Source organism: Mustela nigripes, chromosome 2 (assembly GCF_022355385.1).
Source record: "Mustela nigripes isolate SB6536 chromosome 2, MUSNIG.SB6536, whole genome shotgun sequence".
Classification (NCBI taxonomy): domain Eukaryota; kingdom Metazoa; phylum Chordata; class Mammalia; order Carnivora; family Mustelidae; genus Mustela; species Mustela nigripes.
This window is the reverse complement of record NC_081558.1, coordinates 54613171-54638137: the sequence shown is the minus strand read 5'-3', so window position 1 is coordinate 54638137 and position 24967 is coordinate 54613171. Positions and strand designations below refer to the sequence as shown.

The window sequence follows — 24967 nt, the reverse complement described above, 5'->3', positions numbered from 1 at the left end:
AAAATATTACTTATTTCTTTCCATTAAGAAAAACCTCATCCCTACTATATTCCCCTCCTCTTTTTTTTTTTTTTTTGCATGTGATTTCCATAACCGTGGCAGTTACGTCAACTTTATATCTCTTAGTTTCAGCTTCCTTTTAATTTCCTGCATTTAATATTGGTGTGTGGTTGCATTTTAACCTTTCTTTTTCTCTGCTCTTCCATCACACCCAGTTACTGTGTTATTTCTTTGCTTTTGAATTTGTGTGGATATGTGATAAACTCTGTCAGAGATGATACTATTCAGAGAAAGGGATATCTTTGAATCTCTTCTTTCTTTGTAGGGTAGGGTGGGGCGGGGACCAACTCCCAACTGTCCAACACTTGTCTGTTTGAGATGTAAACTATCTTGCCTCTTGTTCCGCATCTCTGGAGTGAGTCTGAAATCTCTTTTCTGATAGCTGGTACTGAGCAAAAACTCTAGTCTCTCTGAAGACAGATTCTGTCTGGATCATTTGCTCAGATGGTGCCAGACTATCGTTTGTGCTTCAGCAGAGAATTCAGCTTACAAGATTTTTATTTCCATTTTCTTCTGCAAAGAGCTAATGTGTCATACCTATTTACCAGTGAACTTGATAAATACGAATGATACCAAGAAATTCCTCTTTTCCAGTAAAATCCATATACAGTTGGATAGGATATCCGCTTCTCCCTATTATTCTTTGAATTTACTTTGCTGAGTTTCAACATATGGATAATTAACTGTGGTTATGAGTGAGAGGAATTAAATTGTCTCAGCTATACTGTACCTATTGAATGGTCTGTTCCCTCTTGATTTCCCAAGTAATGGCTGTTCTCTCAACTGTTATTATGGTTTCCATTCCAGGATGACTCCTCTAGTATCCGATTCTTCATATATTGAAACTTGTAGGGATTTTTTTTTTAAACATTGCTGTTTTCATATGCTGTGTACTTGTTTCTGAGATTTTTCTCCTATTCTGGAAAATAATCATTACCCACCATCTAGAACACTGTCTTTTAATCTTCTGGTTAAAGATTGCTTAATGATAGTGCCTATATGTTTGGCTAATGGCATGTTTTTCTTTAACACTGGAGATTTTGCATGGATTTATAATAAGAGGCTCTTTTCTTTTCTTTCTTTCTTTCTTTTTTTTTTTTTTTTTAACATTAGATAGGCATGAAGCCTCCGTCTCACAGCTGCATGTGTAGTTACTGTTGAAGCAAATGCCTACCTAATTTGACAGTCTTGGTGTATTATAAAGTTTTTGAGTTTGCAAATAAGCGTATTAAATCTACTGATGGAGCCTTCAGGCAGTGAACAGTTATATGAGGACCCTGATCCTGGAGGCAAATCCCAAGATGCAGAGGCCAGAAAGCAGACAGAATCAGAACAAAAGTTGTCTAAAATGACCCACAATGCTTTGGAGAACATTAATGTGATTGGCCAAGGCTTGAAGCATCTCTTCCAGCACCAGCGCAGGAGGTCATCAGTGTCTCCACACGATGTGCAACAAATTCAGGCAGATCCAGAACCTGAAATGGATCTGGAAAGCCAGAACGCATGTGCTGAGATTGATGGTGTCCCCACCCACCCCACAGCTCTGAATCGTGTCCTGCAGCAGATCCGAGTGCCACCCAAGATGAAGAGGGGGACGAGCTTACATAGTAGGCGGGGCAAACCAGAGGCCCCAAAGGGAAGTCCTCAAATCAACAGGAAATCTGGCCAGGAGATGGCAACTGTTATGCAGTCAGGCCGACCCAGGTCTTCATCCACAACTGATGCTCCAACCAGTTCTGCTATGATGGAAATAGCTTGTGCTGCTGCTGCTGCATGTCTGCCAGGGGATGAGGCAACTGCAGAGCGGGTAAGTCTGCTAGATTTCCTTTTTCTCCAAACTACAGTTCTTCGAGCTAGGATTCTCCGCACTTATCTTCGGTAACTAAAAAGAGATATCTCAGCAAGTACCTCAAAGTTGTGGTAAAAAATAGTTTTATTTATTCTTTTCATTAAATAAATGAGGTGATAATATTTATTCTGGCTGGGGCGCCTGGGTAGCTCAGTGGGTTAAGCCTTTACTTTTTCAGCTCAGGTCATGATCTCAAGGCCCTGGAATCTCAAGGTCCTCATATTGGGCTCTCTGATCAGCAGGGAGCCTGTTTCCCCCTTTCTCTCTGCTTGCTGCTCTGCCTGCTTGTGATCTCTCTGTCTCTGTAAAATAAATAAATAAAATCTTTAAAAAAATATTTATTCTGACTAATGACTGGATGCTTACAATTATATTCCTGTTTGCTTCCTAACATATTGGTATATCTTATTTTACTGTTTTGCTAAAATTTTTGCTTCAGTTTTTTATGTTAAAAGGCTTAGTTTTATGGTAGAGGAGCAAAGTTGCTTTGTTCTTGTTTTGGTTTTGCACATGATTTGACTTTCTAACATTAATGAAGGCAAAAAAAGTTCTAGAATCTGGGTTTTTCTGTGCAAAGCACAGATAGATACTAAATTGCTTGTAATTTTCACTGTACCACGTCATCAGCATTCAATATATATTTACATTCTGTAGCAGAGCATATGCATTCTTATACTTTTTAAAAGATTTTTAAAATTTTTTGAGAGACCATGAGTGCATGAATGGGGGGAGGGGTAGAGGGGGTGGGCGAGAGTCAAGCAGACTCTGTACTGAGCATGGAACCTGACGTGGGGCTTTATCTCATCTTGAGATTAGTACCTGAGCTGAGACTAAGAGTGACGTTCAACCGACCAAGCCATCCAGGTGCCCCTATAATTTACTCTTCATAAACAGGTTTTTTAGGTTTGCCTGGGTGGGACAACTAGGCTTAACAAATTTAGGGGAAACTCTTTTCATATAACTTTCACTTCATGTCTTAGTTATGGTTAGCTGAGGCAAATAGCTCTAGGGTTTGAAAACACGTACATGTAGTGGGACAGGTAATGACAATGAGTGAACTCATGTCATGTGACTTGGACAAACTGAAGAGTTTAAGTGCTGTCTAAAGGGGCAGTATCTTCTTAGCTTTACCTGATTGTTGTGATTCAGGACTATGAGCCCAGTCTTGTCAGGCCTTCTTATTTTTCAAGAGAAACTTGAAAGCTTAGTACTCTCTTGATTTTTGACATATTATGGAAGTCAAACACATTTATGGCCCAGGTCGGCCCTATATGTTGCCATCTTGCTATCTTTTGGCTTTACTTTTATGTATTTCTTCAGGTTTTGATTGGTCAGTTGCTTTCATTCTGTGTTTGTTTCTGGCACAGGTAAATTTATTTTACTGGACATTTTGCCTGGAAATCCAAATATTGAATCACGTACCTTTAAACGTCTCCTATTTAAATGTGACACTAAAAACAAGCAAACAAGTAATGGACAGTAAATCACTTCAAGAAGTTAAGCCTATCCAGATAACATATCTACCAGAATAACAGAATCAGGAGAATAAAGAAATTAGATCATTAAAATTAAAGGTATAAATGCAGAAAAGTAATACATAATTTATGTGCATCATAGTTATCTTCGAAATAAAAAAGATATTTGGTCTTTGACAAAGGACAAAAATGTTGACAGTAAAAACAGTGCAGCTATATAATTCAGATTAATCTGTACCAGGGAACATGAAGACATTTTTTTCCCCAAGATTTATTTATTTTAGAGAGAGAGAGTGAGCGAGCGAATGAGCAAGCATGCTCATGCATGCTCAAGCATGGGGCGGGGGTGAGGTGCAGAGGGAGAGAGAGAGAGTCTCAGGTAGACTCCATGCTGAGCACGGAGCTTGATGCTGAGTTCCATCTCACAACCTTGAGATCATGACCTGAGCTGAAACCAAGAGTTGGATGCTTAACTGACTGTACCACCCAGGCGTCCTTAAGAAATTTTTTTTACTAGTGATTCTGGGATTATAGACTTTTATGTTAAAAAGAAAATTATAAGTAAAGCATATTGTATGCATTTATATTGTTTTGAAAAACTTCATAGAGGGGTGGCTTAGTGGGTTAAGCATCTGCCTTCGGCTAAGGTCATGATCCCTGGGTCCTGGGATTGAACCCTGAGTTGGGGTCACTGCTTAGTAGGGAGTCTGCTTATCCCTCCCTCTCTCTCTGTACCTGTGTCCCCCCGTCCCCATGATTTCTTTCTTCACTCTCAAATAAAATCTTAAAACAACAACAACGACAATAACTTCATAGAGAGTCAAGGGAGAACATTTTAAAAAACTGTTTCTTTAATACATGTATTTACAGTAAAACCCACCAATTTGATTTTTTAAAATTTTAATTCCAATGTAGTTAATATACATTGTTACATTAATTTGAGGTGTACAATATAGTGATTCAGCAATTCCATATATTACTCAGTGCTAATCAAGATAAATGTATTCTTAATCACCTTTCCCTGTTTCACCTGTATCTCCCCACCCCGCTCTGGCAACCAACTGTTCTTTATTGTTAAGAGTTTGTTTTTTCCCCCTTTGTTCTTTTGCTTCTTAAATTCCATGTATGAGTGTAATGATTTGCTGTTTGTCTTTCTCTGACTGCCTTATTTTACTAAGCATTATCCTGTCTAGATAGTCCATGTTGTTGCAGGTGGCAAGATTTCATTTTTTTTAATGAATGAATAATATTCCATCGTGTGTATATGCCATATCTTCTATATCCATTTATCCAAGTGTCAGTGGTCACTTGGGCTGCTTCCATTACTTGGCTGTTGTAAATAATGTTGCAATATACATGGCGCCTATATGTTTTCAAATTAGTATTTTTGTATTCTTTGAAGAAATACCTAGGAATGCAGTTACTGGATCCAATGGTAGTTCTATTTTTAATTACTTTAACTTAAAACCAATGCCTTAACTTTTTAAAATACAAACCTATTGATTAGGCTTCTATACCTTTCTTGTGCTCATTGCATGGACTATAATCTCTATTTTAAAAATTTTTGTAAAGTGGAGTGATAACCTGGTAACACTTGGGAAGCAGCATGAGACAGACTCTAGATTTTTTTTCCCCCAGACTCTTAGATTTTAATAATCTCTTGAAAGTCTTGCCCACTTTAACTTCATTTTTTTAAAAATTATGCTTTTTAAAAAATGTGCTTTTCCTGAGTCTTTCCAAAGCACCTTAGTTTTCATGAAACAAGAGCCCTTTTTATACTCTTATTGATTTATATAGTATTTAATGAAACCGTTTAATTATAGTGAATATAACAAAATGATGTGGGAGCATGATGTATATGAAAGTGTACCAGCCATGAACATTGATTATCTTGTGAATATAAAGTCTGCATATCTTTCAGAGAAAATGGAAAGTTTAAGAGTGATACAGCAAGTTGATTAAGTGGAGATTAGTCTGGAGACCTACTCTGTTGTATGTTAGTAAGAGAGAGAGATTGTTTCAAATTCTAAATACTGGCTTCTGTATTTTTTTCTTTTTAAGATTTTATTTATTTGACAGTCAGAGATCACACACTTAGGCAGAGAGGCAAGCAGAGAGAGAGGAGGAGAGTGGGCTCCCCACTAAGCAGAGAGCCTGACGCAGGGCTTGATCCCAGGACCCTGGGATCATGACCTGAGCCAAAGGCAGAGGTTTTAACCCAGAGAGCCACCCAGGCACCCCAGTGGCTTCTGTATTTTTGTCTTTTTTTTTTTTTTTTTTAACTCAAATGTCTGAGGATAAAATGTTTTAATACTGGTGATAATTGTTTAAGTATGCTGATCTTTCTTTCTTTCTTTCTTTCTTTTTTAAAGATATATTTATTTGAGAGAGAATGAGAGAGGCAGAGAGAGAGAGAGCATGAGTTGGGAGGGTCAGAGGGAGAAGTGGACTTCCCACTGAGATGACGCAGGACTCATTCAAGGAGTCCAGGATCATGACCTGAGCCGAAGGCAATCGCTTAACCAACTGAGCCACCCAGGCATCCCAGTACACTGCTATTTCTGTCCATATATATTAACATTCTTATAGACGTGCACGTACATGTACCTGTGTACATACATAACCCTAAGACAAATGTGGAATTGATTTTCCAGTATATCCATTGTGTTTGAAAGCCACCTGTGTCTGCCTTAGCCATCTACCACATAACCAGTCTAGTTTTTAAAGTAGTGTCTTGGCCATTAAGCTAGATTCTTTTTTAATTCTGATTTGGGGGTGCCTGGGTGGCTGGCTCAGTGGGTTAAAGCCGCTGCCTTCGGCTCAGGTCATGATCCCAGGGTCCTGGGATTGAGCCCCCCATCGGGCTCTCTGCTTAGTGGGGAGCCCACTCTCCTCCTCTCTCTCTGCCTGCCTCTCTGCCTACTTGTGATCTCTGTCAAATAAATAAAAATCTTTAAAAAACTCAGATTTGGCAAATATTATTTGTGCCTAATATGTAAAAAGCATGGTTTTGACCTCATGATAGAAATGAGACGTGGGTAGAACAATCATGACATGTTGAACACGAAGGTTCTTATTCCCTTCCTTTTTGGATTTTCCAGTGAGTGTGTTTTTCCATAGAAAAATCTTATTACACATCGAGTCTGCTGCAATATTTGAAATGTGTTCTCCTCTAAAAAGTAAATATATGGGCACTTAATAAATAAATATATGCCATATATAGTTGATCAAATTGTATCATTTGAAGGATCATCTTCATATTTACAAAGATAGTTTTTTCTGTAAGTTCTTTGTGATTTGAAAATTAAATGTTTTGAATTGAAAAAAACCATGTTTAATGTAGAAAACATTGAATATAAAAAAATAAAAGAAGGAAAAACTAAAAATAAGTATTGCCAATATTTGGCATGTTTTCTTAATATACTACTTACTTAAATATGAAAAAATATATAGGAGAAAATTTTAACTTAGTTCCGTTAAGATTAGCTTTTTAAAATAAAACCAGATGGGCTGCCTGAGTGGCTCAGTGGGTTAAGCCTCTGCCTTTGGCTCAGGTCCTGATCTCAGGGTCCTGGGATTGAGCCCCGCATTGAGTTCTCTGCTCAGCAGGGAGCCTGCTTCCCCTCTCTTTCTGCCTGCTTCTCTGCCTACATGTGATCTCTGTCTGTCAAATAAATAAATAAAGGGCACCTCGGTGGCTCAGTGGGTTAAGCCGCTGCCTTCGGCTCAGGTCATGATCTTGGGGTCCTGGGATTGAGTCCCGAATCGAGCTCTCTGCTCAGCGGGGAGCCTGCTTCCCTCTCTCTCTCTCTCTGCCTGCCTCTCCATCTACTTGTGATCTCTCTCTGTCAAATAAATAAATAAAAAATCTTAATAAATAAATAAATAAAATCTTTAAAAATTAAAGAATGTAAAACCAGAATCTTAATACTAAATGCATAATTTTATGTCTTTTTTATTCACATTCTATCTTGAACATTTTTGGATATCCGTAAATAATTCTTTTTTTTTTTTTTTTTAACATTTATTTTAGAAAGAGTGAGAGCTGGGTAGAGGGAGGGAGAGGGAGAAACTTAAGCAGATTCTGTGTGAGGACAGAGCCCAGTATGGCCCTGAGATCATGACCGGAGCCAAAACCAAGAGTTGGATACTTAACTGACTGAGCTACCCAGGCGCTCCCGCAAATATTCTTTTATAGATTTTTATTGATTACATAATACTATAACATAGTTTGTTGTAATACCATAGTTTATGGTAACTACTTTTATATACTGAGTAGGAGATAAATGAAAATATTTAAATTTCCAGTGTGATTTCCTTTATGTAGAATATTACATGGAATACTTATTAATCAAGAGATATTTAGGAGTGGTAATAATGATAACAATAGTTATGTTCATTGTGTGCTTATTATATGGCAGGCAAAATATTAAACACATTGGGGCACCTGGGTGGCTCAGTGGGTAAAGCCTCTGCCTTTAGCTCAGGTCATGATCCCCAGAGTCCTGGGATCGAGTCCCGCATCGGGCTCTCTGCTCAGCAGGGAGCCTGCATCCTCCTCTCTCTGCCTGCCTCTCTGCCTACTTGTGATCTCTGTCTATCAAATAAATAAATAAAATCTTAAAAAAAAATATTAAACACATTATGCTGTTTAATTCCAAATTCTTAATTCTAAAGCATCTCTATTTTTTTTTTTTTGATGAAGTAGCAGAGGCATAGAGAGAGTATACCATGGTTTCAGAACTTAAATACTTAATGTAAGCCATTTATATTTACATTTTGATGAGATATGTTTTAGTAACTACGGTGTTGTAGGCATTATCTGATTCAAAAGCTGCTTTTACCTGCAATAACAGATGATCTCTCTATTTTAATATGCTGGATATTGGTCTGAGTATTTGGGAGATCCAAAAATGTACTTTTACTTTCTGTAGTTTAAAATGTGAACTTCTTTTATATGGATAATATGATAGAAACAATTAGCTACTGGCACTAAATTTTTTATTGGCACTAAATTTATGAAAATTAGTAGTTAGCATTTCTTACACAAAGATGATCTTATTTCAGATCCTTCTGAAATCCTTCAGACTTTTAAAAAATGGCTACTACATAAGATTGTTTCTCCTATTACCTGCTGTTCACCTTTAAAGTTCTCCAGAGTATCTGAAAAATTTCTGATCCTAGACTCAGTGAACTTACAGTCTAGTTGGAGGAATAACAAACAGTATAAAACATTATCTGGAGGCATCTGGGTGGCTCAGTTGTTAAGCATCTGCCTTCTGCTTAGGTGGTGATCCCCTGGTCCTGGGATCAAGTTCCTGGCAGGCTCCCTGCTCAGTGGGGAGACTGCTTCTCCCTCTTCAGTTCCCCCCTCCTTGTGTTCCCTTTCTTGCTATCTCTCTCTGTCAAATAAATAAATAAAATCTTAAAAACAAAACAAATAAAAGAGTATCTGTATAAGTGTAGGGACAAGTTGAGAAGATGAAAGATCCTTCTGGTTTGAAGTGAGTAGAAAGCTTAGAGGAGGAGTAGGAGGTAGCTGCATTGATTTGGATCTTACAGGAGAAATAGGATTTAGATATGTGAGTACGTGGGGGATAGAAGAAAGGGTTGTTTCAGAAAGGGGAATGAACAAGGAAAATAAAATTTATTGGCAGGATAGTTAATAGAGTGGTCAAAGAAAAATTCATGTCAGCTGCCTCAGGTCCTTTTTGGAATGAGAGTATAAACTTGTCTCTTTTTTTCTCTCATCATCTATTCAACATATTTGACCAAACTTCTGAGTGTTTGTTTTATGCAAGGTAAATTCTGATAAATGCTGTGGTGGACACACAGGTACATAACACTTGATTTCAGGGTCACACAACTTGTAAATAAGGAGTGAAGATTTTGATTTCTATAGGCTAGTTCTCTTTCTTTAACACTCTGCTGCCCCCATATATAAGATAAGATAGAATGTGTTAAGTGCCACAAGCAATATAAAAATGTGTGTTTAGGGAAGGAGTAATTAATTCTGTCCAGAGGAATCTGGGAAAGCTTTGAAAGAAGAGCTTGAGGATGTTGATGTGGGTAATGGAGAGTGAGTTAAAGACTCTTCTATGTTAAAGACTCTTGCGAATAAAGTAATTAGTGTTTTCTTAGTAAACATGCACTCTTTCAAGGTGTATGGACTTGAATGATAAGGTCTGTGACATTTTGGCTGATGTGTTGAGAGAAGGCCTAGAACTGTCCACACGGCTTGTAAGAGGTGCTACATCTTAGCTTTGATATCCCTCCCGACTTCTAGTAGGACACCATTTTGCATACAAATATCTTATGCAGAAATAGCATTTTAAGGTATTTTTTGAATAATGAGCAAATCCTTTTCTCTGCATCTTAAGTACTGTATCCTTTGAAATTTTAGCCGTAACTATACCACTCTTTTCACTCTTCTGTGAACTTAAATGCTGTCATATTTTCAGCTTCCTCCAAAAATTGGTCTCCAACTGGAAACCTGTGATCTTCAGAATTAGTTATCTCCTTGTCTGTTAGTTATCTGCCTAGGTAATTCAAACTTTTCATTTCCAAATTTAAATTCATCATCATTTCTCATAAACCTTTTTATCTTCTTTTATGTTTTCTTAGTTGTTTCCAAACTTATGTGGATACAGAAGAAATCATTTAGAACACTAGTTGAAAATATAGTTTTTATGCCCTACTCCCAGAATTTCTGATTTAGGAGGTCTGGTATGGAGCCTGGAAAATCCCATTTATTAATTTATTTTTTATTTTATTTATTTTTTGACAGAGAAAGCGAGAGAGGGAACACAAGCAGGAGAGTTGGAGAGGGAGAAGAAGGCTCCCCGCTGAGTGGGGAGCCCGATGCAGGGCTTGATCCCAGGACCCTGGGATTATGACCTGAGTGGAAGGCAGTTGCTTAATCAACTGAGCCATCCAGGTGCCCCGAAAATCCCACTTTAAATCAAGCTCCCAGATAATTCTAGTGCAATCAACCCATGAGTTTGAGAATCACTAGATCTGACTTTGTAAGTCACAAGTTACCCACGCTGGCAACCTTAGGAGTTATTCTGATCTCTTTCAGTCCGCAATCAGACAATCCCCAAATTGGCTCCTGTTCTCCATTCCTAAGTTAGTGCCTTATATTGGGCCTCCATCCATCATCTCATTGCCCTCTCAGATCCTTTCTATGTGCTGCATGCAGCCTCTGGGAACTACCTAAAACAAAGCAAATTGTGCCATTTCCACTGCTTAAAAACCTTCACTGGGTCCACCGTTATATGAGGAGTAAAGAAAGTTCCTTAAAATGACATGCAAGGCCTTCCACGATTTAGGCCATGTGGACTTCTTTATCTCACGCCATTCCCTGCCTCCTACAGAACCTAGCCCTTGTTTCCCACAGTTTTTATTCTTCTGCAGTTTTTGTATTTCCATATTATGGTTAATACTTTTAGTCCTTTATTTAGCAAATATATATGATCTGATATGTGCTAGGCACTGGATATTATGGTGAACAAAACCAGATGTGACTCTTGCTCTCATGGAGTTTATAATCAGATGGGGACACATATTAAAGAATCATTCAACACAAGTCTAAATTTTCAGCTGTGACAAGTGCTACTGGAGCCTGTCATAGGGACAGTTGACCTACTTAAGAAAGGCAGGGTATGACTTTCCCGAGGACGTGGTTGAAAGAGATTGACAGGATAAACTGACGTTTATCTGAATGAGGTACCTGAGTTGCAGGTACGAAGGCCCTAAGAAGGGAGGAGTTTTGCTGCATATGAAGGATAGAATGGCAGGTGTATATACTTGGTGTGTGTGCATGCATGCAAGTGAATACTGGTTAAGGCTGGAGAGGTAGGTAGGTGCAGTTCATACAGTGGTTTGCAGACAACATTAAGCAGGTTTTCTCCACCTAAGAAGGATGAGTAGCATCAAAGAATTTTAAGCAAGGCTTGGGGGCAGGGGGAGTGTAATATGAACTTTGTGATTATAGATGAGCACTGTGCTTACAGCATGAAGAGTGGATTGGAGTAGATTTAGACTGAATGCAGGTAGATGAGCCAGAAGGCTATTATAGCAGTCCAGGTGAGAGAGAACAGTAATTTAAATCAAGGGATTGATGGTAGAAGTGAAGACAAGAGATATGTGAGGACAGGGTATCTTATATTCCCTATGACTAAGGCTTCTGCCCTTGGTTTATATGTTCAGTGAATTAGTGAATAGTACTTAGACATAGAGAACAAGAAAGGAGATCTAATTAGTGAGTTTGAGATCTAATTAGTGAGTTTAGTACATGGCTAAATCTTTGAAATGGAGTAAGCTTTCATTCATTCTATCATCAATATTTATTCAATACTACTATGTATTAGGCAATGTTCTAGGTAGTTTGGGTACCTCAGAAAACAAAACAGGCAGAGATTTCTGCCCTTATGGAGTTTTCTTTGTATTGAAGGAGATAGCATACAATAAATATAATAAATGAATTTTATGTTGTAAGATGATAAGTATTATGGAAAAAAATAAAATGAGAGAACAGAGATCCAGAGTGTGTATGGAGGGGAGGTGAGTTGCAGTGTTTTTTGTTTTTTTTTTAAAGAATATATATATATATATATATATATATTTTTTTTTTTTTTTTTTTTTTTTTGTCAGACAGAGATCACAAGTAGGCAGAGAGAGAGGAGGAAGCAGGCTCCCTGCTGAGCAGAGAGCCCGATGTGGGACTCGATCCCAGGACCCTGAGATCATGACCCGAGCTGAAGGCAGCGGCTTAACCCACTGAGCCACCCAGGTGCCCCTGAGTTGCAGTTTTGATTGAAGTGGAACGATAAGGGTAGGCCTCCTCAAGAAGGTGATATTTGAGTGAAGACTTCAGAAGATGAAAGAGTTAGTCATGTGGTGTGCTGTCTGGGGGATAAGTATTCAAGGGAAATGAAGTAACCTGAGGGTGGGAGCCTGTCTGACTGTCAAAGGAATGGCAAGGAAGCCAGTGTGAAAAAGCTGAGTGAGCAGGGGACCATAGTAAGAGATAGATCAGAGAGGTCACAGGTGGCCAGATCAGGTAGAGCTTCATAAACATTGTAAGGACTAAATGAAATGCAGAGCCATTGGGTGTTTTGAGCAGAAGAGTGGTATAATAATCTGTCTTTTTTTTTTCCCCCAAGACTTTTTATTTATTTGACAGAGAGACAGCCAGAGAGGGAACACAAACAGGGAGTGAGAGAGGTTGAGGAGTAGGCTTCTTGCTGAGCAGGGAGCCTGACTCATGGCTCCATCCCAGGACCCTGGGATCATGACCTGAGCCGAAGGCAGATGCTTAAATTCCTGAGCCACCCAGGTACTTCCATCTGACTTATTTTTTTAAAGAATCACTCTGACTGCCACGTGAGTAGACTGCGGGGAGTCTAGAAGGAGAATGGGTAGGAGTCTCTTGTAGAATCTAGGCCAGAAATGATGATTGGCTGAAACCAGGGTCTTAGCAGCCTTGAACAGAGCTGTCAGATCAAAACAAGAGAATAACAATGATCCTTTTGAAGGCCCTGAATAGGATTTTCCCAGAAGGCAAGTCGAGTTGATTAGCAAGAGAAGGGTTCTCTATGAAGAAAGGATTAATGAGGGGGGCCTGGGTGGCTCAGTGGGTTAATACCTCTGCCTTCCAATTGGGTCATGATCCCAGGGTCCTGGGATCGAACCCCACATCGGGCTCTCTATTCAGCAGGGAGTCTGCTTCCTCCTCTCTCTCTGCCTGCCTCTCTGCCTACTTGTGATCTCTGTCTGTCAAATAAATAAATAAATAAATAAATAAATAAATAAATAAATTTTTAAAAAAGGGTTAATGAGCTTTGATGTAAATTTTATGCAAGAACATAAAATATCTCATTAAAACTATTAAATTATTGCAATAGAAGAAAGACCCAATGAAAGAATAAAAGCTTAAAGGATGCCTTGGTGGCTCAGTTGGTTAAGCATCTGTCTTTGGCTCAGGTCATGATCCCAGGGTGCTGGGATTAAGTCCCACGTCAGGCTCCTTGTTCAGTGGAGAGCCTGTTTTTCCCTCTGCCTGCAGCTCTCCCTGCTTGTACTCTCTCTCTCTCACAAATAAATAAGTAAAATATTTTTTAAAAAATAAAAGCTTAGGATGGCTATGGAATGTTTGTTTTCATGCCTATAGGCTAGAGATAGGCCATGTTTTAAAGCAAAGGTAACATTCATAGTGGTCCTGAAGTCAGTATACATTTTATGGTATAAATTGAGATTTTTTTTTTACTCATTTGACACAGAGAGAGAGATCACAAGTAGGTAGAGAGGCAGGCAGAGAGAGAGGAGGAAGCAGGCTCCCTGCGGAGCAGAGAGCTTGATGCTGGGCTCAATCCCAGAATCCCAGGATCACAACCTGAGCTGAAGGCAGAGGCTTCAACCCATTGAGCCACCCAGGCGCCCCTAAATTGAGATTATTTGAGTAAGTGTTTTGACATTTCAGTGTAGTATATAAGTGTGCCTCAGTATTAGGATGCTGTTAATGTTTAGCAATAAAGTAACACCAAGGGAAGAAACGGACAGTAGAATCAGGGTAGAAAGGAGGCCTTCAAATTCAGAATAGTTTAATTTGGTTCCCTCAAGTTTTTTACATATAATCATTGTTTTGTGGTTAGTCAGACTTTGAAACACTCAGATTACTTGTAAGATTATTAAGTCAGATTCGAGAGTCTTTAATCCTCAAATTGAAGAGTAGAAAATAATTATCACCTTAAAATTTGCTTGATTATAACAGAAAACAATTTAAGAAGAAAAAGACTTCTATCCTGGATTTGGCATTTACTAGCTGAGTGATTTTAAGCAAGCTTATTACTTAACTATCGGAATTTTAGTGCTCTTGCCAACTTTGTTCTTTGAATTCATGGTGTAGGATATGAAAAACTAACTATACAGATGAAAATGCAAACCTGGGTGAGCACACTGAAAGCTTCCATGGTGATGTCTCTCTTTAAGTGCTCTTCTTTTATATCTGTTATTAAAGCACTGTGGGATCAGAAAAGTTTTTTTTTTTCCTATTGTTTGTTTTTCATACATTTGCTCAGTAAATGTTTATGAGTATTTGACCTAACATTGTTTTTGGTCAGTGCTTTACAAACTTTTTCTGTAAATAGCGGTATTTTTTACTGTCTGGTCTCTGTTGCAACTGTTCAGCTCTGCATTATAGCATGAAAGCAGCCACCCACAATGTGTAAATGGATACCTGGGTATGGCTGTGTTGCACAGTATCTGGGCCATGGTCCATACTTTGTCTACCCTGGTCTTAGGTACTAAGAATATATGAGTGAATAAAACAAATAAAGAATATTTGTGGGGCACCTGGGTGGCTCAGTGGGTTAAATCCTCTGCCTTCTGTTCAGGTCATGATCTCAAGGTCCTGGGATGGAGGCTCTCTGCTCAGCAGGGAGTCTGTCCCCCCGCCCCTCTCTGCTTGCCTCTCTGCCTACTTGTGATCTCTGTCTGTCAAATAAATAAATGAAATCTTAAAAAAAAGAATATTTGTCTTTGTGGAGCTTACTATATAGTAAGAGGAGGTAAATAAAAATGTAAATAAAATAGTTATCCCCTGCTTTTCAAAAGTTCACATTAAGCTTTTGCTTTCATGAAAGACCTATGTTAATGCTTGTTTGGCTAATGGAAAAAAAAATCTGAAGAGGAATTTTGGTTTTACAAACAAAGGTGAAAAGTGACAGTAGCATTCAGTGTTTCTTTTGCAGCGAGCAGTTACAGAGGGCACATTTCTAGCAGTAAAGGTAGCACTGCCAAACTCCTTTCCTTTTAACCACACTCAGCATCTCAGCATTAACCTCTTATAGCTTTGAACTGTGTCTTAGCATCTGTGTGTTATCTCAATTTATTTTGTGCATCTGTTACTAAGATATGTCCTAGCGTATCCGAAAAGCCTAAGAGGTTACTTTTTGAGTCTGGGGATGATCAGAAATATTTTCACATAAATTAATGGTAATTGTTTCTTTGCTTTACATCATTCAGCTTACAGAAATTTTCATATGAATGCTGTATTTTGGATAGTGTGAGAAATCTTTATACAATATGACAGTTGTGATGGGAGATGAATTCTAGAGCAGGAAATTTTAAGCACTTCTTGATACGTGGGCAAGTATCTGAAGGATGGGAGGAAACCAAAGAAATATCTAGGGGGAAAAGCAAGCTGGGCAGAGGGAAGAGCAAAGGGAAAAATTCTAAAAGCTGCTGCTGTAAATAAATTTTAGTGAAATTGGTTTTTCTTGGCATTGTTAAGGGGAGGGGTTGGTAATGCACATCAAGGCCATCAGTTATAACCTCTTATCTATGCATGCCAGATAGGTGAGGAACAACCTTTGGAATGGGTCTTGCTAAGGATTTCATTTATGTATATTAAATTTATGTTGTATGGTTTAAATGCTAATGCTTTTCACATTGTGAAAAATTCAGCTGGTTAAGATTTAAAGATCTTACTGGCTTTATTCAACAATTCTCAACTTGGGCATCGTCCATTATAGCAAATTTAGGAGCTCTGAAGAGCTATACAAAGTTTTATAGACAGAAAGGACCAGATACAAGAATGTTTCACTAGGCAAAAATTGGATTGATATTACGGTGTTACCTTCCCTGAAGGGAAATCTCAGGAGTTACTAGGCAGATTACCTAACTAATCCTGATCAGGTAATTCCTGATTTGTTGGTTTAAAGAGCACCTTTCTGGGAGAGGTGACTGTAATTAGATTCTCAGGTTGATAACGTGGGGTTTAATGTATGTGACTCCATTTTGAGCCAGTTGTCTTGTTTTTAACAAACTTAGATCTCATATATGTGGTTTTTAGAATAGTCATGTCAGTTGCCTGTTCTCAGGTATAATTTCAGGTACTCAAGTACCTTTTCTCCCAAAGTATATTTGTCCACTCTTTCACATTCTGTTTATGTACACATTTGAATATACATAAATACTTATACTATTCAGGCACATTTCTAAATATGGAACTTGAAGTTGTCTTTTTCATTAAGTGGGACATTTCTTTATACTGAAGATTTTTTATTCCACCAATAACTATTTCTTAAGTACTCCTGAGTTGGAGATTAGCACTTTAAGAGATATGAGAGCTACATACAAATTGTGTTACAGCCTTATTCTCAAATTGCTTACAGTCTTGTGAGGTGGCAAGTTTTATGATTTATGTAAGTGGCAACTGAAGAAGCAGAGTGATGTGGTGTAATCAAGCCCAAAAGTCAGGGGCCTTCAGTTATAGATTCTGAGAATGACTTGTTTCTGTTATTAAATACCAGTGTAACCTTAAACAAATTAAATTCCATAGGTTTCATTTCCTTCATTTTTCAGATGAGGTCATTGTACTATAATAAGTCACTTCTAATTTGAAAATGCCACAAATTAAACTTGTACTTCATAGTCTTTTTCATGGCACACATAGAAAATTAAAATATCGGGGCATCTGGGTGGCTCAGTTGGTCAAAGCCTTTGCCTTTGGCTCAGGTCATGATCTCAGGGTCCTGGGATCGAGCCCTGCCTCAGGCTTCTGCTAAGCAGGGAGCCTGCTTCCTCCCTCTCTCTCTGCCTGCCTCTCTGCCTGCTTGTGATCTCTCTCTGTGTCAAATAAATAAATAAAATATTTTTTAAAAAAAGAACTTAAAAAAAAAGAAAATTAAAATATTAAAATATCTGTCCAGCACAGCAAGATAAAGTGATGACATGTTCATAGCCAGGGTAGTTGATCTGGTCCCACTAGGCTCTGTTTGGCCACCTGAAGGTCTGAGTTGGTTAGTATCTACCACATAATTATAACCCATCCTTGTGGTTAAAAGCTTCAATAGAGAGGACAATATAAAATCTTATGTTACTGAGTCAAGGGCCATAGAAGTTCAGAGATGGGGGGAGCTAAGTACAGGTTTGTGTTACTGATAGGGACTTTATAGAGCATGTGCTCCTTGGAGGTTGTCTTAGGAATATGAGGCACAGTAAGAAGAGATCTTCTCCATCTTAAGACAACATAATACATGTGAATTTCAAGTTTCAAAATAGCTAAGATGTGCTTGTTTGTTTGCTTATGAGAAAGAGAAAGAGATCACGCATAGGAGGTGAGGGGGAGGGAGAGAGAATCCCAAGCAGTCTCCATGCCCAGAGCAGAGCTCAACATGGGGCTTGATCTCACGACCCTGAGATCATGACCTGAGTCAAAACCAAGAGTCAGATGTTTAACTATCTGAGCTGCCCAGGTGCCTGAGATGTACTTTAGAGTTTTATTCTTCTTGGAGAAAACAAAACAAAACAAAAACCCCAGTTGTGAGTCTCTGGAGGGCTAGGACCATGTATTAGTTATCTTTATTTCCTACCTAGCACCCTAAGTCTCTAACCATTATGAGGTCTAGAAAAGCATTTAGAGGAAGTAATAAGAGAAGATTGGAAGAGTGTATAACTATGTATAGCCAATTTTTTAAAATTTCTCTTTAGGGGAGAGGAGTTTGATTTAGTATTATAACTGCAAAACTAATTTGGATGATGTGATTGGAAATAAGAAGCCCTCAGTATGGATTTAAAGGTGGTTTCATATTGAAAATGTATGTACGTATTTATTAATTTTTTATTGTTTTATTTTTTAAAAAAATTATTTATTTGACAGAGTACAAGCAGATGAAGTGGTAGTCAGAGGGAGACCTCTGTGAAATGTATTTTTAAAAATAGTTATGTTCAAGATGGAATGAAATAGGAAAAAAAAACAGTTAAGGTATCAGGGAGCTCAGCTGAGAAAGAGAAAGAGAGATCGCGCATAGTGTAAGCATCATGTAGTGTAAGCATCTACCAGCTTCTGAAACAAGATTTAATTGTTTATTTCTATGGGAAAAGTCCTTTTGAATGTCAGTGTTAAAAGTGGTTTATAGGGGTGCCTGTGTGGCTCAGTGGGTTGGGGCCTCTGCCTTCGGCTCAGGTCAGAATCCCAGTGTCCTGGGATCGAGCCCCACATCGGGCTGTCTGCTCCGCAGAAAGCCTGCTTCCTCCTCTCTCTCTCTGCTTGCCTCTCTACCTACTTGTGACCTCTGTCTGTCAAATAAATAAATAAAGTCTTTAAAAAAAAAAGTGATTTATAGAAGAGACTCTTAATCTCACAAAACAAAACAAACTGAGGGTTGCTGGAGGGAGGGCCGTCTGGAGAGGGTGGTAGGGTTATGGACATTGGGGAGGGTATGTGCTATGGTGTGTGCTGTGAAGTGTGTAAACCCGGCAATTGACAGACCTGTACCCTGGGGCTAATAATACATTTTATGTTTATAAAAAAATTAAAAAATTTAATAATAAAAAAATGGTTTATAGATTCCCAGACCGGCCACCAAATTCCATTCCTCCAAAATCTAGGTGAAATATTATACACTATTTCACAATTACTGTGGTGACTAAACAGTGAAAAAATACTAATTAATGTTGTTTAAATACTCCTTATTTTATAAAACAGTAATAATAAATGAGATTTTTTTTTTTTTGCCATTAATTCTGAGAAAGAATAAGCTTAGTAAAAGGGAAATGTGAAGGTAATGCAAACTTTGGAAGCTAATGAAGGGAAAGTTCAAAGTTAGTCATCCTAGTTCTCTGTTAAGGTTACTATCACTTCAGAGCTCACTATATCATATTCCTGTTAATAGGTGAATTTAGGAAAAAAAGTATATTTTATTAGGCTGTAGTTAGGGAAGTTTTGTGGGCTACTTACAGTATGGACAGAGAGAAGGAGAATTTTTTTGTAATATTGGCTGGAAGGGGTTGGGACAGGCAGGTAGGGTGGAAAGGAAAGGTAGAATTACTCTTCTGGTAATCCTCTCTGTTTGGTGGCCGAGAGCCCAAATGTTGGGATGATTTCACACTGAAAAGACTGAATCAACCTGACAGAATCATGATTTCCAGGTCTGCATATGGATTTTCCATGAAACAGAAGTGGACAGCTCTGGGCAGAGGACAAGGGAAAGGCACTGCCTTTCCCCATACTGGAGGTCCCATGTAGCACTGTCCCAGCTGCTTTTTCTGCCTCTAGGCTGGCAAATCAGGAGCAGAAGCAGCTTCAGGCTGCTTTCCTGGGCCCATATCTCCACAAGGTGGAAGGCCAACACTGGCTGAGACAGAGAGCTCAGTGCCTGCTGCTTTCTGGAGTCCATTTTTTTTTTTTTAAAGATTTTATTTATCTATTTGACAGAGAGAGAGAGATCACAAGTAGGCAGAGAGAGAGGTGGAAGCCGGCTCCCCGCAGAGCAGAGAGCCTGATGCGGGGCTTAATCCCAGGACCCTGAGATCATGACCTGACCCGAAGGCAGAGGCTTAACCCACTGAACCACCCAGGCACCCCTCTGAAGTCCATCTTTGGGTTAGCTCTCCAAACCCCTTTTTCTTTCTCATTCTCAATCTTATTCTTAAAATTATTAAGATAATATGTAGATTTAGAATTTGAAGTTTACCCAGAGTTTATAAATAAGGGATTCTGCCTCCTTGGTAAATCACAGCAGGATGGCATCCAGCTCTGTTCATATGAAAGCCTGTTTTTTGTTGTTGTTGTTGTTTTTAAGTATGCTCCACACCCGAGGTCAAGACTTGAGCTGAGATCAAGATTGGGATATCTAAATAACTGAGCCACCCAGGCACTCCCTAAAGGGAGATCTCTAAGATTGAATTAGCTGCTCTATGAGCACAACCTGAAACTCAGGAGTACTGTTCTTCAAGTGCAGAAATGAGGTGGTGGGAGAGGTAGTGCCTATTGCTAACCACCAGGTGGTGCCCCTAGGCCAAGATCAGCAGGTGAAAGTGTCTGTCCTCGCTGTCCTGTGGACAAGATATTAGTAAATAAAGGATTATGACTTGAGAAGTAACTAGCACAGGATATCATTAGGATATGAGCTAGATTAAGTATGATGACTATGATATAGTCATAGTGGGTGTCATTTGTAAATATCAAACAAATGATAACTATGGAAATGAATAGATAATAGAATACTTAGGTAAGACTTAATGAAGTTAGAATTTTAAAATCTTAAAGGTAAAAAAAAATTAAGACCTAAAGATTTGTTTGGGAGAAGTAGTAAGATAATGTCCATTTTCCACAAAATAGCTGAAAAATTAAAATTTATGAGGAGCACCAATAGAGATCTCTGTTTTCTGTGTATTTAGGGTCAGGTAGGTGACACTGTCAAGGGGATATTTTTTTCTTGTCAAGGAAATAATATGAACTTGGAAAAGTAGGAATAAGCCAGATATGGAGATATATTTTAGCTCTTTAGTTATTTTCTGTTAAAGGTACCTTATAGAGCAAAACGTGGTTGCCAAAATAAGTAACCTTTAGGTTTATTGACCCTAGTTCAGAGGTCCAGAATGTGTATGTTTCTTTTAATATAGTTATTTATGTGGTGATCCAAGAGATATTTTGATTATGCTTAATGATCTTATATTGACATTTAATGTGGTTGTCATAAGGGTGAAATTGAAGGTATACCTAGGGTGTTCTTGAACTTGGTAAATATGTTTTACAAAGTTATCTTAAGGATGCCTCTCTAAAAGGTTTTGTTTTGTTTTCTTTTTTTCTTTGGGTTATATTTTTAAAAATATGAGTTATATTCCTCTTTTTAGAACAGCAGCTTTTGTGATGAAGGCTCAACATAAAGCAATGTTGAGTTCACTCTTCACTTTAGATCTAACCTCCTTTTCCTTTACATTGTTAAACAGGTATAGACTTCAGAGTAATTAGATCTCTAAGGGAGCATAATACATGACCTCACTTCTGCTTTTCCCTTTTATTCACAAGGGATTTGTGTACTTTATCAGTAGCCTTGAATCTTAGTTGTGGGAGGTAGTTTTGGCATCCAGGGTCCCGTTACTCTTTTGTTTATCCATAACACTATTAAATTGTCTTCTCTTGTGGCCATTAGTTTCCAAAGACTCATAGGTAGATAAATAGATAATCTAGACAGAAGGACAGACCAGGATCATGTATTATATAAGGTAATCAGTAGAACAGATTGATTTTTTTTTTCTTCCAGAGATCATAGTACAACATTTTATCTCAAGAAAGATAGGCAACTTTGGCAGGTTAGCACAATGTTGGACTTAGCAAGTATTTGTTAAAAATTGACTTATTTTGATACTACATCATGACTTGTGATCTTGTCAGTCAATAAAAGCAGACTAGGTTTCACTTTGGTCCTTTCATACTTTAGGGTCACAGTATATATTCACATTGATTTGTGTCTCTTATTTTATATATAGATGGACTTTGAAAATACTCTTTTCCTAAATAGAATCATTTTAGATATATAACAGATGTTTGATTTTAAAAATTAATCTTGGGGCACGTGGCTCAGTTGGTTAAGCATCTGATTTTTGATTTTGGCTCAAGTCGTGATCTTAGGGTTGTGAGATTGGGCCTCGCATTGGACTCCACACTGAGTATGGGGTCTGCTTAAGATTCTCTCTCTCTCTCTCTCCCTCTGCCTCTCCCCACCTCAAAATAATTTTTATCTTATGACAAGTCTCTTTGTAAAAAGAGTTAGCAAGGGTTTATTGGTTTGTATAGTATAAGAATATTCACACTTCCAGCCAAAGATCAAGTCAAATATTTATCAAGAACTGAAAAACGCATAGTAACATCTGACAGGGATGAGGAGCCCTGACTCAGATTTCAAAGTTGTAATAATGAGGAAGTGAAGAATTTAGAAACTTTGGGTTACAAAATGAGTCCCTTGCAACACAAATGATTTTCAGCCAGTAGGTCCTGGCTGTTGCGAAGTGATTAGCAAAGATTCAGACTGCTAAGCTTTAGGGACAGTCTTAACTAAACTCCTCATTTTACAGGCCCAAGGATGTTAAAACCTGTTTGAGGTTATACAGCTAGTTATGAATTATACTGGTTCCAGATCCCTGTGTCCCCTCTAATTCTGTGTTTATTAGCATTCTTGCCTTTTTATCTTTTTGATCTTGTCAGAGAATTGAAGAATACCAGTTCTGTCAAGCAAGAGACAAGAAAAGGAGAAAATAAAGTTGTTTGGTTTTTTTTTTTTTTTCCTTTTTCAGCTAGCAACTGGATCAGCTTGTTTGAATGAGGGCAGAAATCTAAGAATAGTGACAAAGACTGATTTCATTCTACCTGTTTGGTTTCTTACGCTATTACTTTTAAATAATTCTTGTCTTCTTTTTCAGATGAGTAATAATGGAAATAAAGTACTGCAATGATTTCTTAGAGTTATTTTAATACTATTCATCATTAAAATATGAGCAGTGACTTTCTGGATTCTCACATACCTAAACAAAATAATAAGAAAATGGAGTAATTATTTACAGGGCCTAAGATAAGGCTGCTTCTGTTTACTGAGATAACCAGTTAAATATACAGTCTCTGTGAAGTTCTTTCTGCATTGGGAAGTTGAGGGTGGGGTGGAAGAGAGCTCATTGTAGTCTCACACTAACCACAAAATAATGTTGGAGAATTACAGTTAAGTAATGGGAATGAAGGTAAGAACCATCCCTCTTATCATCTTTCTTACTACCCTAAGGTACCAAGAAACCTGCCCTGAGAATATTGAATTTTAGTGACTCATTCAGTAATTGAGACTCTTTTCCATGTAGTTGGTAGTGATCTTTGCAGGGATTTTGTGTGTGTGTGTGTGTGTGTGGAGGTGAATTTGTTTTAATGTATTATGTGGGATCCTACTCAGCTTATTGAGTATCTAATGTATGCAAGATCTTGTTTATGTATATGATGTAATTTACATTGCATGTCTGCTTTTTGAGGTAGTTCTGATCTCCCTTTTTAAAAATTTTTATTTTTTTACAAATGAAGTAAGTAGAGCTTAGGGAAAATTTTAAACTTGCTTAAGACTAGAGAGCTAGTACATGGCTAAATCTAATTTTTTGTGCTCATTCTATAGCACAGATGCCTCAATATTGTACATTTTTATCATGTACTTAGTGTGAAGGGTGTGTGTAATAGAAAGGCAGAGGGTATAGAAGATCTTAGAAAGATCTAGACTGCCAAAACATGTCAACTGGATGCCCGCATCTAAGGAAACTAATTTTCCTGAAACACCTAAAGAAAAAAAATTAAACAATTTGTCTTAACAATTAAAATAAGATTTGAAGTTCAATAATTAGCTCTTATAGTAGAAATGAATAAGTAGAGATTTAGATATAGGAGTAGAAGTTTTCGATTGCTTTCCACATCCACTGTCAAAATACTACAGTGAAATTGCGGGAAATCCAGAAGCCACTAATCTTAACCTCAAAACAGGGCTTTAAAGTAGGAAGTACAAGGTTATTTATCTTCCCTTCAGGTAATCTGACTGGGTAGGTAACCCAGTAGTAGCAATGATTCTTATTTTTTAAATTTATTATGATTATTATTATTTAAGAACCCCAGTACAGGGGTACTTAGCAATGGTTCTTTTTAATTCTCTGCTTTTAGGGTTTTGCCCCTGCCAAGTTGCTACAGCTGTCTGACAGGTAAGACAAGAATTCTGGTGCATTGTCCTAAAGGAAGTTCCACTACCTTTTTGACCTTTCATTAACACAATGTTTTAGGTTGGAAGGGACTTCTACAGTTATTTTATTCGCTCTCTGTAACATTCTCCCCAAGTGGTTATCTTCCCTTTCAGAATCTCCCAAAGAAGCCCATTCTTCTATAGGTTCCTCTGTTAGACAAATCTAATATATTAAACTGAAATCTATATTAAATTGTATTTTTCCAGTTCGTATATATTGCCTCTGCAGAGGGGGATTTCTTCCCCTCCTCTGCTCTCCCCTCCCCTCTCCTCCCGTTCTTTCTTAAAGATTTTGTTTATTTGACAGAGCGAGCAAGAGAGACACAGAGAGCAAGCACAGGCAGGAGGAAGAGCAGTTAGGGGAGAAGCAGGCTCCCTGCTGATGTGGGGCGCTATCCGAGGATCCTGGGATCATGACCTAAGCTGCAGGCCACTGCTTAACCCACTGAGCCACCCAGGTGCCCCAGGGCTTCTTTCAGAAAGTGTTTCTGAAGAATCCCTTTTCTAAGTAAATAATTCCTAATCCTTGGGGCTTCCTCCCTCCTCCTCTACCCTCCCTTGCCCTGCTCTGTCTTCCACTCCCCTCCCCTCCACCCCCTTCTCTTCCCTCTCTTCCCTCCTTTCCTACTTAACCTACCTATCTTCCTTGATTTTATTTATTTATTTGACAGAGCGAGCAAGAGAGACACAGAGAGCAAGCACAGGCAGGAGGAAGAGCAGTTAGGGGAGAAGCAGGCTCCCTGCTGATGTGGGGCGCTATCCGAGGATCCTGGGATCATGACCTAAGCTGCAGGCCACTGCTTAACCCACTGAGCCACCCAGGTGCCCCAGGGCTTCTTTCAGAAAGTGTTTCTGAAGAATCCCTTTTCTAAGTAAATAATTCCTAATCCTTGGGGCTTCCTCCCTCCTCCTCTACCCTCCCTTGCCCTGCTCTGTCTTCCCCTCCCCTCCCCTCCACCCCCTTCTCTTCCCTCTCTTCCCTCCTTTCCTACTTAACCTACCTATCTTCCTTGATTTTATTTATTTATTTGACAGAG

At 38.4% G+C, this 24967-nt stretch overlaps 1 protein-coding gene across 1 annotated transcript in view; it reads left to right on the top strand.

The window, feature by feature from the left end:
- Positions 1-1177: 1177 nt before the first annotated feature.
- TMCC1 (transmembrane and coiled-coil domain family 1) overlaps positions 1178-24967 on the top strand; it is a 187294-nt gene continuing 163504 nt past the window's right edge. The window contains exon 1 of the mRNA XM_059390382.1: positions 1178-1867. Within this exon, the coding sequence (XP_059246365.1) occupies positions 1301-1867 (567 nt within the window). The 5' untranslated portion in view covers positions 1178-1300. The remainder of the gene's footprint in view (positions 1868-24967) is intronic.